Source organism: Podarcis cretensis (assembly GCF_951804945.1).
Source record: "Podarcis cretensis genome assembly, chromosome: 2".
Classification (NCBI taxonomy): Eukaryota; Metazoa; Chordata; class Lepidosauria; order Squamata; family Lacertidae; genus Podarcis; species Podarcis cretensis.
This window is the reverse complement of record NC_137171.1, coordinates 113,706,159-113,721,324: the sequence shown is the minus strand read 5'-3', so window position 1 is coordinate 113,721,324 and position 15,166 is coordinate 113,706,159. Positions and strand designations below refer to the sequence as shown.

At 47.0% G+C, this 15,166-nt stretch overlaps 1 protein-coding gene across 1 annotated transcript; it reads right to left on the bottom strand.

Annotated features, from left to right (window-relative positions):
- Positions 1–600: 600 nt before the first annotated feature.
- On the bottom strand, positions 601–13,031 carry LOC307208624 (zinc finger protein RFP-like). The gene is made up of 8 exons (XM_079963427.1): positions 12,827–13,031; positions 10,258–10,677; positions 6,745–6,996; positions 6,536–6,558; positions 4,571–4,686; positions 2,658–2,684; positions 1,947–1,973; positions 601–1,607 (listed from the first exon to the last, which is right to left on the bottom strand). The coding sequence occupies exons 2-8, from the start codon at positions 10,663–10,665 to the stop codon at positions 871–873; spliced, it is 1,590 nt and encodes a 529-aa protein (XP_079819553.1). The 5' UTR covers positions 10,666–10,677; positions 12,827–13,031; the 3' UTR covers positions 601–870.
- Between the last annotated feature and the right edge of the window lie 2,135 nt (positions 13,032–15,166).

Sequence of the window (15,166 nt, the reverse complement as noted above, 5' to 3'; positions counted from 1 at the left end):
TCACCACAGTCACGTCCCCTCATATTAGGAGGAAATAGGTAATCAAGCTTTCTGTTGTGTTTCAGCCTACCTCCGCTGAAGCTGTGAAGAGGGTTGAGCTGGCTGCTCCACAACATGGCTCTCACCAGCCACTCCTGTACCAATAACATTGGAAGTCTCACCACTTTATAACTTGTTTTACTGCCTGTGCAACTTTCCTGGCTGTTGTTTGGAAAAGCACATGAACTGAACCTTTGAAGTGTTTGTAAGCAAACAAATTTATAACTTGCCAAACGTCTGGCCTTTTCTTACGCCGGAGGAAGAGGGAAATTTTGGAATTTAAAGGTCTAACAACATATATTTTCACATTTCACATTGCTGCATATTTTGTTACTTTAAATCTCTGCTGGGGTTCTCTCACAAAAAGAGTCCTTGCCCCAAACATGATTCTTGGCATACAGGAATTCTCTTTTTTATACATTTTTGCCTGGCTGGGTTCATTTTTTTCCTGACAGGGTTCCTGTGCCTATAAAATCACACAAAAGTGGGGTTGGGGTGGGGACTCAACACAGCAACTGTGTTGAGCCTCAACCTACTGAATCATTCTGCATAACACAAAGAGCCTGTTCCTCTTTTTATTTTATTTTATCTCAATAAATGGTCATTCCAAAGGTACAGCCACACAAAGAAGACTCCAAAACCAGCCTACTTCATTTGCATTTTGCAGGTGGAATACTCCAAGATCTGAGATGAGGAACTGGAAATCCTGCCATTTAGACTGTGGCCCCCCTTGGCTTAACTAAGGTTAAGAAACTGACAAGAAAAATTATCTGAAACCATAAACTTGTTGATGGAACGGGAAAACCTGCGGTCCTCTCTGATGTTGCAGGATCAGAACTCCCACCATCCCTGATCAATGTGGAACGCTTCCGCGGCTGATGGGCCTTGGCGTCCAACCTCATGCGAGAACCACCGATTCCCCGTTGCTTTTCTGGCGTTATCATTTCCGTTCACGGCAGCGGGGCTCCGAGGCCAGCACTTCAAAGCGGTCCCGCAGCTCTTCACTTGGAAAAAGGGCCGGAGCTTCTCCTCAGAGAACGACCCCGTGTGGTAGGTGAAAATCAAATCGTCGGTGTCGGCGTCAGCAAACTGCACCTGACCCCTTTCGTAATCCAGGGACACGCGGATCTTCTGGGGATCTTTCGCCAAGGCCAAAGGGGTTGGTGCAGGGAAGGTGAAAGCAAAGAACTGGCAAGGCGTAGACGGGCTACGGGAAAACCTCCCCACCGCCCACACCCCTTCGTTCGTATGGGTGCAGATAACGCCTTTCCTCCTCATGGTGTCTTGGGCAACCCCCACAGCCCACATTGCCCTCCCCCAGGTTTCCACCTCCACCACCCACCAATGTTTCCCTGCCGTGAACCCCTCCTGGCCCAGCACACAGAGCTCCCCGTTAAATCTCTCTGGGTTGTCAGGGAGGTCCCCCGTCGCCCCTCTGTTGTTGCTCTTCTTCTTCTTCTTCTTCTTCCCCCCCTTCCTCTTCTTCTCCACCTCCCACCACACACACTTCAAATCCTCAGAGATGGTAAGGCAAGGGTGTGCGGTATTTGCATCGAGGGTGACATCCACTGCAGGAGAAAAGAGGGGAGAGGATGCCGGGTGGCGGTGTCAGGAGCGAGACGGATGTAAATCACACTATCTACACAGGCTTGGCAGGGCGTCCGGCCTACTGAACACAGAAGCTCATGCCTGCTAGGGTCTCACTCCATGGATCTGTTGCCAATACTAAAAGCCCCACTTCCCCACAGCCTTCCACGTTCTCCCCTCTCCAGCGTTCCCCCCCAAGCAATCTGAGACTAAGCCTTCGTGAAGCCTGCTGCGGCTCCACCCATTTCAGCCCTCTTCTGGTCCTAAAAACCATCCAGTCTCTCCCACCCCCACGTTATCCAAATCATTCCCCGAGTTACCTTTGTTCAGGTCTTGCATCAGAGGAGCTGTGTCAGGGAGGAAAGAGTGACAAGTTTGGAGACAGATTAGCACCAAAACCAAAACAAACCCTCTCAAAGAATTGTAGAGTTGAAAGGGACCCTCCCTCAAGGAATCTCAACTCAAGCATCCATGACAGGTGCCCATCCAACCTCTGCTTAAATAACTCTAAGGAAGGAAAGCCCACCACCTTCTGAGATATGAATGGATTACTTTATTTTCCCATGTTCCAAGATAATTTCCTTCACTAAGGGAGCCTCACCTAGTGCCATCATTACAGGCACCAGGCAAAAACATTCCTTTTTACCCAGGCCTTTGACCATTAAATACTCTATGGTCTGTTAAAGCTCAGGGGGGACAGGGACCTGTCAATATTATTATTATGCTTTTCTGCTTTGTATTATTATTATTATGCTTTGTATCAGGTTTTGTAAAATGTTTTTAATGTTGTACAACACCCTAGGATCTTTTGATAAAGCTGGACTATCCTAACGTGTGTTGGTGCAATAAAAACATCTCACGTCAAAGTGCAACTAAATTAAGCATTTTAATTGATTTTCTGTTGAAGGGATTCATTGCTGTGGGAATTCACCCTCCCCCCCTTTCTATGGACCACACAAATGGTTTCCTAGATGCAGCTGAGTGGCTCCCTCAAACACCCATCTTCCATCAAAAATGTCTGAGAGAATTACCTGTGTCTTGAACTTGCTCCAGAGATGCTGATGCAGAAGAAAAGACAGGAAAATAAATAAATCAGGTAACATATACAAGAAGTTGTTTTGCAAACAAAGAATCTCAGCACTTTCACATTCAGGTTGTAGACCCACACTCCCTTAAACGGGATTAAATGCCATTAAATTCAGTGGGGTTTACTTCTGAGTAGACACGTATAGGACTGTGCTATTACATCAGCACTTTTTTGTGTTTACTTATAAAAATATTTGTAGATTGCTATACCATACGGTAAATGCCGAAGCAGTTACCAACCACAAACAACACACACAAACACAAACACACACCATGAAGACCAGGTTAGTACTTAAAACCAGAGATCAAATATTTCAGAAACACCTTTTCTTAATTGCCTGTGCAAGCTTGGAAGCACAGGAAAGTTTTCATTGTGTCCAAAGGATAAAAACAGCAGCCACCTCCAGGCCTCTATCTCCGCAGGACACACCCTCTACTAGTCATCTGCCCGGACACTGAGGTCCAGCTCCGAGGGCCTTCTGGCGGTTCCCTCCCTGCGAGATGTGAGGTTACAGGGAACCAGGCAGAGGGCCTTCTCGGTAGTGGCACCCGCCCTGTGGAACACCCTCCCATAAGAAGTCAAAGAGAAAAATAACTACCAAATTTTTAGAAGACATCTGAAGGCAGCCCTGTTTAGGGAAGCTTTTAATTTTTAATAGGTTATTGTATTTTAGTGTTTCGTTGGAAGCCGCCCAGAGTGGCTGGGGAAACCCAGCCAGATGGGCGGGGTATAAATAATAAATTATTATTAGTAGTATTTATTATTATTATTATTATTTTTCATCTAGTTTTTTTTTGCCTGGCTGGAATATGCCATTGAACTCTGACCATGCCTGCCTGCTTGTCTGGGGGATGGTTAGAAAAGGATCCATGAAAGTGTGTGGAAACTAGCTTTCTGTACCAATGACAAAATTAACGTTCATTGCTCTGCCTGCTTTTACCCCTGGAAAGATGGCCGTAAGGGCAGCCCCACCCAATTTAAAATTAATATTATGCTGCTTGCAATAATGTTTTGCTGCTTAAATCTGAAGGCCAGGTTAATGGCAAGGAGATGAAAGGGAAGCCAAGTCACAAGAAGAACTTCGAAGCAGCAAGAGGCAACACTTTCCATGCGAATCGGGTGCATTTTCACTTATACTTAAGGTTCCCCAAACAAAGGATATTGCTTCGATCTCTTGTTGACTAAGAGAAACACTGTGTTCCGATATATCGCCTTGCAGAATAAGGTGCGCCTGGCTCTGAAAGTTTCTCTTCTTCAACAAAAAACGGACAGCGTTCGGAATGGAATGGTGAGGGGCAGGTTTAAAAGTAAAGTCACTTATACACCAGTTTTTCCTCCTCAAAATGGCTTCCATGATATTATAAACAGAACCTTGCTTCTCTGCTGATGCAGAACCAAAGGGGGGGGGGGAGATTGTTTTTGAGATGTCTCCTCAGACATCCTGTGGAATCTCGTAGAGTAGGACAGATTAAGGAGTTAATTCTTCGTAAATTGGTACAAAATGCTTTTCTTTCCAGGATGCTGCTGCAGAATACTCATGGCTGTCTTATCTCTGTTCCTGTGTGGCCAGGCACATAGTTCTGGCCTATACCATAAGCTCCAATTACAGCAGTCTGTGGTACTGTGTGGCACAGAATTGTGGAGAAGGATTGTTGGAAGACAGAAATGGAAAGACTTGTGAACAAGAAATAGAAAACTAAACTTGCAGGACTTTGAACTTGCACTTTAAGCAAGGACTCTCTGGGCTCAGAGAGAGGCCTTCTGGAAGCCTCTCTGGGCTCAGAGAGAGGCCTTCTTGAAGCAACTGTGTTTTGTGTTTGCCAAGTAAAGCAAACCCTGCTATGCTTTTGGCGGTACCTTTATAGTTCTCCGTAGCCTTTTCCAGCGCAGAACTTTTGTCCACAGCAATTTTGAGCGTCTCGTCCCACCAGTGAGAAAGGTCCGATTCGTGCTCAGATGCTTTCTTCTCACACCTGGAAGGGAATGTGGTCAAGTTTAAATAGCAGCAGCAGACTACAGCTCTCGAAACATTAAACGAGAGGGCTGAGCTCTTACTCAAGGTGTACTTATCGGGTAGCCCTAAGCTACCATTTCACGGCCTGAAAAGGAGCCAACTGCTTCTAATCCGGTCAAATTCATCCTGAACTGGGACAGCCTCCTCTATTTCCTTCTCTATCACCCGTCCACCCTGGAGGAGAACCTTATAAAAATTGCCTAGGAAGCTTGCAGGGAAGGAAGCAAAGGCCCAGTGCAGAGAACAAAATACGAGTGTCAAAGGATGAAGCAAACATCAACAGAGGTCGTGTGCAGTTAAGCTACTTGGGTGCAAGCAACTCACACAAACCACTTTAAAGCCCTAATAACCAGCTGATGGCACATACATGGTTTAATTTCACACTGTGCACGTGAAAACGAGTCCCATGAAATCATCGGTCTCAGGTGACTGGCAGGTGGCCAGGACCACCCCTCTGCCAGAATGGGGTCATGGGGGGTGGGGAGAGGTAAAGACCTGGCCCACTGGTCTAGACCCAGTCTCCTATACTTGCCTTAGGCAGGAAGACAATCTGATATTTGCCACAGAAGGCAATCAGCTGATCGTTGGTGATTTGCGGGGCTTCAAAGTGCTGAGTCATCAGACATTGCAAGCGCCCCTTTTTTGATGACCTGAGTCTTTACTCCGCAGGCGGCAACAGGTATAAGAGCAGGTGGGCCTGGCCTGGCCAAAATGGAAACACCAGCGCAGAAGAAAGCAGGGGCCGATTGCCCAGGGTCAGGGCAGGCACTTCACATGAACATGTCTGCATGTTCTTTCCATGGCAGCTTCAATAAAAAGGATCCCGAGCACAGTCGTACCTTGGATCTCAAACACCTCGGCTCCCGAAGAAATTGGCTCCCGAACAATTGAAATCCGGAAGCAAGTGTTCTGGGTTTTTGAACGATTTTGTTCCTGCAGCCAATCAGAAGCCGCGCTTTGGTTTTGTAAGGCAAACAGATTTCCAGAACGGATTCTGTTCGACTTCCAAGGTACGACTGTATAGAAGAGGACTAAATCTAAAGGTGAAGGGACGCGGGTGGCGCTGTGGGTTAAACCACACAGCCTAGGATTTGCCGATCAGAAGATTGGTGGTTCGAATCCCCGCGACGCGGTGAGCTACCATTGCTCGGTCCCTGCTCCTGCCAACCTAGCAGTTCGAAAGCACGTCAAAGTGCAAGCAGATAAATAGGTACCGCTCCGGCAGGAAGGTAAACGGCGTTTCTGTGCTCTGCTCTGGTTCGCCAGAAGCAGCTTAGTCATGCAGGCCACATGACCTGGAAACTGTACGCTGGCTCCCTTGGCCAGTAAAGCGAGATGAGCGCCGCAACCCCAGTCTAAAGGTAAAAAGTTTAAAGGTAAAAAGGCCACTACTCCCTCCTAGGTAATCTGAAGGGCATCTGATTGTGAGGTTGTAGAGAAGTCACCCTTTGCAGAGGAAATAAAACTCCAGAACCTTCATCTACTGCTGGTGTAAGGAAATGGTTTCCAACAACTGACTGTACTCCAGAGTGCCTTTACGTGGGCCTGTTTTACAGAAATGTGTTCCCCGTCCCCCAAACGAAACCAAGGTTGTTTCACAGGGGGTGAAAAAGGAAGAGGAGTGTGAGCAAGGCTAGAAAGAAAGGGGATTGGGGGGAGAAAGACCAAATTAAAAGAGCAAAGATATGATCCTCACGCAACGCTGAAGGAAACAGTATCGTTTGCTTTCCAGAAACACACCAAAGGGAACAAATTTCTTCCACATGAAAGCAGAAAGGGTGTATGTGAGAAAAAAGAGAGCCACGTACCTCGTTAAGGCTCTTCTGATGTCCTGAAAAACAAAAACAAAAAGATAAATGGGTGTCAATTACACAGGCAGGAAAAAAACACTGAGCTGTTTTTCATTCTAGTGAGAATTCCCCACCCCCACCGGCCTGTGGAAAACAAATGGATGGACACAGGATCATTTTCTTTTTCCTTCAAGAGACCTGGAAGTCACCTTTGCATTAAGCCTCACCTGGAGGGATTCCTTCGGGGGCTGAAAGACGTGGTATGATGGCTGCACGTTTCTCACCTCCGTCGCCACGATCAGGTTTCTGAGTCGGGAAAGCTCCCCAGAGAGTTCGGCAAAGTTTCCTTCACCCCTCCTCCAAATCTTTTTCTCCAGATCTCCCAGCTCACCTAGCCAGAGACGCTGTTTTGTCCGGAGAAATACCTGCATTCTCTGGAAGGCGGATCTGATTTTCTGCTTCTCTGCTTCTAACTGTGCCTGGGGGAAAAAGATTTCAAAGAAAGTGCAGAGGTGGAAAATGAGCGTCAGCCGAGGGTTACCATGTTTTTTGCAGGAGAGGCGCTGCGCAGAGAGGGAGAAGGCGCAGCGCCCTTCAGCGAAGCTGGAGAAGGAACAGAAGGAGACCCTTCTATTCCTCCTCCGGCTTCCAGGTCAGGCGCGTCGCTGCGAAGCCAAGGAGCCTGCATTTGCTCCATAGACGCACACACATTTCCCCTTCATTTTTGGAGGGGAAAATGTATGTCCTATAGAGCGAAAAATACGGTACTTTGAGACCAGTGACTTTAACTATGCATCTCATCAACAGCTGGAGGGTCATCCACACTCCTTTGTGGCCCTGTATTCTGAAAAGGCTGATTTGGGTTGTGTTAGACACTTAATGGGAAACCTGGTTGGTTTCTGGCCACAGAATCGACAGCAATACATATTTTACTGGTGTACTAGCAAAAACGTATCTGAATTTCCCTCCTTCTTCATGATCAATGCTGCTCATAGTTGTTCTTAAGCTAGCCTGCTTGGGCAAGATAGGAGTTTCCCATTTTATTTTTCCAATTACTTTGCCTCTGTTGAGCTCTAGACTTCAGAGTTTTACTTAAAAGCATATTTTTTTCTTACCGTTTACCTGGACCCTACATCTTGGACTTTACCTCTTGGATTGATTTGATTTTGGGGTTGGTTTTCCCCCAGCCTTAACTTTAATCTGAACTGCCTTACAGCTGGGAAACTTGATACACGCTGCATATAATTAGCTGGCCTTGTGAAAGAGTTCAGGTGGGGTTGAGCATCCATTGCCAGTTCTTTTGAAGGCATCTCAGAAAGAAGAGGCAGCAAGACTTAAATTGTAGCTGAATTTTAATCCTGAACGCTGCAGACTTTGCATGCAACGGCTGTGTCACATTGTTTTAACACAATGCAACACATTCACATTTTTAACTTTTCCTGCAATCACGGCCTGTTCCACATTACAGTGGACGCTCGGGTTACGAACGTGATCCGTGCAGGAGGCACGTTCGCAACCCGCAGCAGTGCGTCGGCGCATGCACGGGTTGCAATTCGGTGCTTCTGGGCAAAGCGTGATTTAGCGCTTCTGCGCATGAGTGACCGCCAAAACCTGGAAGTAACCCGTTCCGGTACTTCCGGGTTTCAGCACGTCCGTAACCCGAAAAAAACAGAACCTGAAGCGTCTGTAACCTGAGGTATGACTGTACTTTTCATTCAATCACCAAATTATGCCACCTGCGCAGGTCATGTTTTCTTAGATTTCCTTGCCTAAAACTTAAGCTAGTGCATTTTCTAGTTCTCCAAAATTTCTTACATATCGTGTTTGCATTGACATATAAAATCCTACAGTTTAGGACCTGATTATTTGCTGGACTGTCTGCTCCCCCTGTATACACCAACCTTGTGTTTCAGACCAAGTGGAGTCTCTGTCTTACCAGTGCCAACATTTGCAAAGGATAAAATATGTGAGTGGGTTCTATGCAGAACCTCCCCAAATCTGGAATGACCTCAGAGATCCAGTTGATGCCAACCGTGATGGGTTTTAGGCATCTTGTAGCGATTGACTTGAGCATTTGGTTAAGGCAGGCCTAGGCAAACTTGGCCCTCCAGCTGCTTTGGGACTACAACTCCCATCATCCCTAGCTAACAGGACCAGTGGTCAGGGATGATGGGGATTGTAATCTCAAAACATCTGGAGGGCCGAGTTTGCCTATGCCTGGGTTAAGGTGACTACAGAAGTCTTACAGCTGTCACTGTGCTGTAAATCTGACCGATTGTGGTTTTATTCTGTGAAGCAATCGCCTGGTCCCTTCTGGCCAAGCGGTATTGCTCCCTTGAACTTAAAAAAGAACCAGATATTCAATTGCGGGGGGGGGGGGGGGGGGGAGAGATGCACACAGCAGCAGGATATTTCTGTGGAAATAGAGCATTGCTTTAGAATTGGAAGAGCGGTGCCATCTTTGTGGGGTTTGCAGCCAAATCACAAATGCATGTTTTGCTAGGCGTGCAAAGGGTCAGTACACAGAGGGTCCTAAAACTTCCTAGAGAGGACATTATGTGCGCTCATTCCCCGGCCTCTTCTGGGTCGGAATTCTGTAACAAATGAAAATATTTTATACTTCCTCCTGCCTCTTAGGAAACTATCTACCATGCTTCCAAAATGATCCAAACACACAGAGCTTATTTTGAAGCCAACTTTTGTACGCTGTACCTGATAATTTTTCTTACTTGTATTTGCTGCCTGCTTTGAAATGCAAGTAAACATTTTTTTGTTTATCTTACTAAAAATGTGTGGCTCATTATCTGCAAGGGGGGTGGGTGAAGAGGGGGAGAAGGAGGAGAAGAAGAAGAGGAGGAGGAGGAGTTTGGATTTGATATCCCGCTTTATCACTACCTGAAGGAGTCTCGAAGCGGGAGGTCAGCAGACCACAAATAAAAAGTATAAAAAGGAGATCTGGATTTTGTTGAGACTACATCAGCCTCCTTCCTTGAAGCTAGAAATAAGAACAGTGAAAGGGACAGGATGGGCCACAGCGTATACCAGCATGACGACTTCTGAGATTATCAGACAGAGAAGAGATACGGATTATTAATGAGCTGGTTGAGTGTAAAACTGAGGATTAAATTTGGCGAAATGTGAGGGGTGGGTGATGCTGGGAGATTGGCGGTGTGAGAGGCAGGGAATGTTATGCCACAGGATTCAGAGGGAAGTATTTCAAAATTGATTAATGATTATTATGGATAGATAAAAGAGGATTTTACTCAATTATTATTTTGAGGACAGGTTATACCAAGGTATAAAAGCCACATAGGTAATTGAACAGGTGATGTGTAGGGCGACGGGTTGAATGTATTTTGAAACGATGGTTGGAAAAGTTATTGTATTGGGAGCAGCAAAGGGAGAAAAATAGACGGGACATGGCGGGCAGTCAGTTTAATTTTTTAAAAAATATGGAGACAATTTGTTATAAATTATGGAAAGTCAAGAAAAATAACTGGCAAAAAGGTGTTTTAATATGCTAAAAAAAAAATCAAAACAGCGCATTTACTTTTTGTATTTCTCCCACACGTATGGGATTAGAGGTTTGTGTTTTAATCTACAAATTTAATCCTTAATCCATATCCTGTGTAATCTTTGCATGACCTTTTACTCCAGGGAAAACTCATAGGGCTGCACAGAACCCTCCAAAAAAGAGCCAGGGCGATTTCCTAAGACCACCTGCCATATCAATTTCTTACCTTGTATTTTACGGAGATCTTGCTTATAGAAGACGCAGTGTGGCCCTGGTCAGGATGCGACCGGTCCCAAACCACACCCATAGGTGCCTGACCATCCCTCCATTTCGTGGGCTCCTGCTGCCTCTGGGGCTCTTCCCACTTTCTCTTCAATCCTTTCCTTTCCTGGAAGTTCTTGATGATCTCAACCATATTTGCCAGCTGACGGTTTGGCCTGAAGTTCCTTTGCTTGATCCTCTCTCGACACTGAGGGCAGCAGGAGTCTACATTGGGGTCCTCCCAAAGTTGGTCAAAGCAGGCTTGGCAGAAGTTGTGCCCGCAAGCGATTGTAACTGGGTCTATGAAGTACTCCAGGCAGATGGAACATGTCGCCTCCTCGCAGAGCCCCTCAATAGCACCCTCAGCTTCCATGGCTACCTCCCCCTGAAGCATAAGGACAAAATTATCAGTTTCATTTGAGATCTCCAATGCAGACTGCGTGTTTCCTTCTCTAGAACAGCCAGGAGAGTTGTGTTAGCTGGATGGAACTAGACTACAGGATCCCCTTAATCAATCAGTGGTTTGTTTGTTTTTAATAATAGGATTAGTAACTGCCTATGGGGCCTGTTTTAGGGACACCAGTGGCGCTATGGGTTAAACCACAGAGCCTAGGGCTTGCCAATCAGAAGGTCGGCGGTTCGAATCCCCACGACGGGGAAAGCTCCCGTTGCTTGGTCCCTGCTCCTGCCAACCTAGCAGTTCGAAAGCACATCAAAGTGCAAGTAGATAAATAGGTACTGCTCCAGCGGGAAGGTAAACGGTGTTTCCGTGCGCTGCTCTGGTTCGCTAGAAGCTGCTTAGTCATGCTGGCCACTAGTTTTGCTTGACTACTTTAATTCGCTCTACGCAGGGCTGTCCTTGAAACTGTCCCAGAAACTCCAGCGGGTGCAGAATGCTGCAGCAAGGCTCCTCACAGGGTCTCTGCCATATTCACCCAGTGCTTTTCCAGCTGCACTGACTCCCAGTGGAATACAGGGTCAGATTTAAGGTGCTGGTTTTGACCTTTAAAGCCCTTCATGGCCTAGGACCCCCATACCTACGGCACCGCCTCTCCTGGTCCATATATAGCAACACCCTAGAGGTTCCGGGCCCTAAGGAAGTTAGATTAGCTTCAACCAGAGCCAGGGCCTTTTCAACTCTGGTGGAACGCTCTGTCTCATGAGACCAGGGCCCTGCAGGATCTGACTTCTTTCCGCAGGGCCTGTAAGACAGAGTTGTTCCACCTGGCCTTTGGCTTAGAATTTGATTCCCTCCCCCTCTTTCTTTTTCCTTTCTCCTCCTGTGAAGAGGCTGCATCCTAATGTTTTAATGTTGTATTTTAATCTTGTTTTTTAAATTGTATTTTAATCAACTTATTTTTATTATTGCTTGTTAGCTGCCCTGAGCCCAGTCTTGGCTGGGGAGGGCGGGGTATAAATAAATATTATTATTATTATTACCCGGAAGCTGTATGCCGGCTCCCGCGGCCAGTAAAGTGAGATGAGGGCCGCAACCCCAGAGTTGTCCGCGACGGGACCAAACGTCAGGGGTCCCTTTACATTTACCTATGGGACCTGTTTTAGTGCAACAGCTGGCAAAACACAGGATTTTTTTGTTAGCTCATTCCAGTCCCAAACTATTTGGGAGTGGCAAGGAAACCTGTTGCTAGTTAAACCAGGATCCTCCAAAATAGATGTGGGCAACACATCTAGCCCCTAAACATACAGGTGACACGTCCAACCACCCCCCCGCCCCATTTTGTGAGACGCCTGGAGATTTCCCCGATCCTAACCCGCAGGTTCCTCTTAGCCAGGGGTCAGCAAACTTTTTCAGCAGGGGGTCGGTCCACTGTCCATAAGACCTTTTGAGAGGCCGGACTATATTTTGGAAAAAAAATATGAACAAATTCCTATGCCCCACAAATAACCCAGAGATGCATTTTAAATAAAAGGACACATTCCACTCATGTAAAAACACGCTGATTCCCGGACTGTCTGCGGGCCGGATTGAGAAGGCGATTGGACCAGATTTGGCCCCCGGGCCTACCCATGCTCTTAGCCTCTGAATCAAAGAGCGAAAAAGCCGATTCTCAAATTAGGACATGTGCAGAGCAGGATCTACTAGTTGATTTGAAGTAGATGGGCAAATATTTCAAGATCCAAACTGTTTAATGATGACCCACCCCAATTTAAACTAATGAACTGGGGGGGGGGGGGGAGCTGCCAGAATCAGGAACAGATCTTTAGGTGGAAGGACCATGTGATCTATTCAGCTCTGGAACCCCAGAACTGCTTTCTACCTGCTGCAATGGTATTTCTTTATGCTCTTTATCTTTAGTTTTTTTAATATTAGAAATATATAAAAAACCAAAGTCAATCCCACAAATCTCCTGACGTGGGTGGGGGGAGAGGAGAAAAAACTCAAGGCCAATTTAGACCACCTTTTTGTCCCAGCATTTTAAAGCTGCACACCGCCCAGGCAGGAATGAAGGATATAAATGAAATACATATTAATAAAAAAATCTCTTCCGTGAGCACGCAACGCCGGCTCTCACCTGTCCTGCGCGCTGGAGTCTCGTGGGAGCGCACAAAGGATCCGGGATCCGCTCCGAAAGTTCGGACGTTCCCTGCGCCTGCGATTGGCCAGAGCAGCCGAGCTCTCCCGACGATCCAAGCGACCCATCGCCCAATCAGGTGAGAGAGTGGGAGGCGCGGCGCGCTGGGTGGTCCCGGGCGAAAGCACGTGGGCGGCGGCAGCAGCAGCAGCAGCAGCAGCGGCGCAGCTTTCCGCTTCGGCGCCGGGCGCCGGTTACGCAGGAGGCTGGCTGGCTGGGATGGGGCAGGGCTGTATACGCACGAGAAACGGAAGCCTCCGCTTTACGAGCTGCAACGATTCCGCACACTGTATTTCGCTTAAGCATATAACCCGATTCCCAAAGGGCGGAGGCGCTTTGCACATGCTCAAGGGCGCTAGTGCTTTCCCCTAGGGATCCACATAGGGGCTCAAGGCTAATATCGAGCGCAGATTTGGAGAGTCGGGGAGGCTTACTGGCACATGGAAGCTCAATAAAATAGCAGGATTTGGGGTGGTTTTTTTTTGCACAAACACGCTTTTAACTGAGCCGCTCTCCTGGCTGCAAGGCGGATCCGCATGGCTGTGTTTTTTGCCCCCTATTTTCCTGCTGACTCGAGACGCCATGTGGGGGGTGGGGAAATTAAAATGATGAGGAGCTTTGCACCCAAACCTTGCCTAATTTACTGCTTCTCCATCCCATAATGAGTCAGGGAGAAAATAAAAATAAATATTTATTTATTTAATAAATAATATTTAATAAATTTAATAACTATTTAATAAATAAAAATAAAGGGGGTGCCTTTTATAATAATTTTTCAGCACCTCGCACGCTGCCTTCTTCGCATAGGGCAAAAGAGAGCGCACGAAGAATGGTGATTTTTAAATGCTACGCTTTTCCCGCTCCGCTTTTATACAGACGAGCAAAGCCAAACCTTTGCACTCGGATGTTAGTTCAGATGGCGAGTAAACTTGCTGCTCTGGAAATTCGAGGCTGCCTGCCTCTTCCCATTGGTCGGAAAGGGCTCAGCCTGGGGAGTTCGAACTCCGTCGCCCAATTAGGGACGGCGGGGGCGGGGCAGAGCAAACGTTAACTCTTCCCGTGCCGCGTGCGCTACTTTTAGTGACGTTTGCAGAAGTTTTTTTCTGGAGGGGAGGGGCGCCCAGCAGGGCTATCATTTATTTCCTTAAATCCCACCTTCCTTCCATCATTGAATTGTAGAGTTGGAAAGGGTCACTAGGGTCATCTAGTCCAACCCCCTGCAGGATTTTTTTTCCCCTCAAGTTGGACTCGAACCCACAACCGTGAGATTGAGTCTCATACACTACTGACTGCACTATATCATGTACATTCCTTTTATGCCAGGCCTTTAGCTGAGTAACATTTTATGCTCTTTTCAGAGTCGGAAGAGACCCCAAGGATCATCTAGTCAACACCCCCCCCCCCCGCAATGCAGGAATATGCAGCCATCTCATACAGGAATCGAACCTGCAACCTTGGTGTTATCAGCACCATGCTCAAACCAACTGAGCATGTGTTTGTGGGGGGAGTGTTGCAGGAAACCCCCCCCCCAATCATGAAGGAGCGTCTCCACCCCTATCGTTCAGCCCGGACACTGAGATCCAGCGCTGAGGGCCTTCTGGTGGTTCCCTCATAGCGAGAAGTGAGGTTACAGGGAACCAGACAGAGGGACTTCTCGGTAGTGGCACCCGCCCTGTGGAATACCCTCCCTTCAGATGTGAAGGAAATAAGTAGCTATCCTATCTTTAAAAGACATCTGAAGGCAGCCCTGTTCAGGGAAGTTTTTGATATTTAACACTGTATTGTTTTTAATACTTGATTGGGAGCCACCCAGAGTGACTGGGGAAACTCAGTCAGATGGGCGGGGTATAAATAATAAATTATTATTATTATTATTATTGTTGTTGTTGTTGTTGTTGTTATTCAGTTTGTACAAACATGACACTCACACAGGACATACGCGAAGCTTCTGTTATAAATTCATAGAAAATCACCCATACATCGGATCTGCACCGTTCCGCTTTTATTTTACACCATGAAGGAAGGACTATCAAAGGGGGGAGACTTGACACAAGGCAGCAAAGCCCTACGCAGTTGGCATGACGACCTTGATGGTCCTAGACAGAAGATCATTACACTCACAAAGGACCTGCATATGGGAGTGGATTCAGCACGGACTGAAACAAAGAACAGTAATCAGCTCTTCCCTCTGGAGACAGGAGACTGCAAACTCCCCTTTGTCACCTGGAAAGTACTCATGGAGAGGGGGAAAGGAGGAACCAGCCAGGTGACAAGACACTC

Excerpts from the sequence above, each read along its gene's own strand:
- LOC307208624 (XM_079963427.1), bottom strand. The coding sequence starts at position 10,665 with ATGGAAGCTGAGGGTGCTATTGAGGGGCTCTGCGAGGAGGCGACATGT. Across the intron at positions 6,559-6,744 it reads CCCCGAAGGAATCCCTCCAG|GACATCAGAAGAGCCTTAAC; the intron begins GTGAGGCTTAAT and ends TTTGTTTTTCAG. Across the intron at positions 4,687-6,535 it reads ATCAGAAGAGCCTTAACGAG|GTGTGAGAAGAAAGCATCTG; the intron begins GTACGTGGCTCT and ends ATTCCCTTCCAG.